Source organism: Protobothrops mucrosquamatus, unplaced genomic scaffold (assembly GCF_001527695.2).
Source record: "Protobothrops mucrosquamatus isolate PMUCROS unplaced genomic scaffold, P.Mucros_1.0 scaffold1217, whole genome shotgun sequence".
Lineage (NCBI taxonomy): Eukaryota > Metazoa > Chordata > Lepidosauria > Squamata > Viperidae > Protobothrops > Protobothrops mucrosquamatus.
Genome location: NW_015387425.1, coordinates 48,487 through 49,764, shown reverse-complemented (window position 1 = coordinate 49,764; position 1,278 = coordinate 48,487). Strand labels below are relative to the sequence as shown.

At 50.9% G+C, this 1,278-nt stretch overlaps 1 protein-coding gene across 1 annotated transcript in view; it reads right to left on the bottom strand.

Annotated features, from left to right (window-relative positions):
- Positions 1-589: 589 nt before the first annotated feature.
- FAM20C (FAM20C golgi associated secretory pathway kinase) overlaps positions 590-1,278 on the bottom strand; it is a 46,039-nt gene continuing 45,350 nt past the window's right edge. The window contains exon 12 of the mRNA XM_029285034.1: positions 590-842. Within this exon, the coding sequence (XP_029140867.1) occupies positions 590-842 (253 nt within the window). The remainder of the gene's footprint in view (positions 843-1,278) is intronic.

The following is a 1,278-nucleotide window of genomic DNA, read 5'->3' as shown; positions in this document are numbered from 1 at the left end:
AGCCGGTGAGGAGTTCCAGTTAACATTCCTCCAAATGCAGTCAGCTCCGGGATGTATGGATGACTTTTTTGACATTTCCTGCAAGGTTTTTCTCAACTGGGTTGGCGAGGTCCAATTGTGGGACTCGTGGGCTGAAGGAGCAGAAAGGAGAAAGGGGAGAACCATGAGACCACAGGAGGCCGCAGGAGAAATGAAAGCACGGGGGTGGGGTGGGGAGGAGGTGGGGCTTGCCAGAAGCTCCGCCCACACGTGGGCTCCAAAGCCCTCACTGACAATGGAGAACCATTTAGAAGCTAAGGCAAGCGAGGCTGGATGAAAAACAGGGCAGGTGCCTGACCACGTCCACTGAGAACACGTGGATTGTCCCGAGAGCCTTTTGGTGGGCGAGCTACCTATTATTCCGCAAGAGATTCTAAACCCGTTGCGGAGTCTACCCCTTCGCTACTTGGAGAACAATTAGAAGAGCAATTTCTGAATTCACTGAATTCAAACGTGGCCTACACACAGTCCTTCAGGAGACTGTTGGGAGGGTGGCTTGGTCGACGTGTCGGTCTTCTTCCGCGGAGTTGAAGGAAGTCTGTCCGTTTCACTACCTCTCGGTCGTGACGGTGCTCCTAGGGGAGGCAAAGTCATTGTCCACCACCTTGTTGTAGCCCTCTTTTTCTATACAGTCCCTGACGGCCTGGAGGACTATCCGGAGCCTCCGGTCCATCGCTTCGAGGTGCAGTTTGTACAAGATGGGGGCAATTTTATCCTCCAGCAAGGACTCTTCCATCAGATGGCTCAGCTTGTACTCCTCCTTAGCCAGGAGCTGTAAACGCAGGTAGGTGGACTTCCGTATTCTAGGAGGAAGAAGCCGTTGGAAGGTGAGACGTGGAGCACATTTGGACAATGGTTAAAAAAAAATCCCATGTTTAGCAGAACTAGTTTCTGGAGGGACTCATTTTGGTTTACAACTACATGGGCTGCCCTAGTTCAACACTGGACAGCTAGTTCTACCCATACAGAACATTCTGTCTGTCTGTCTTCCACCTGTCTATTATCTATCTGAATAGCTCTCTCTCTCTCTCTCTCTCTCTCCCCCCTCCCTCTTCCTCCTCCTCTCTCTCTATCTCCCTCCCTCCTTCTCTCTCTCTCCCTCCCTCCCTCTTCCTCTTTCTCTCTCTCCCCCCTCTCTCTCATCTACCTACCTCTCTCTAGCTAGCTATCTGAATCAATCTGTCTGTCTATCTGATCTATCTGAATCTTTCTATCATCTCTTTTTCTCTGTCTCTCTCT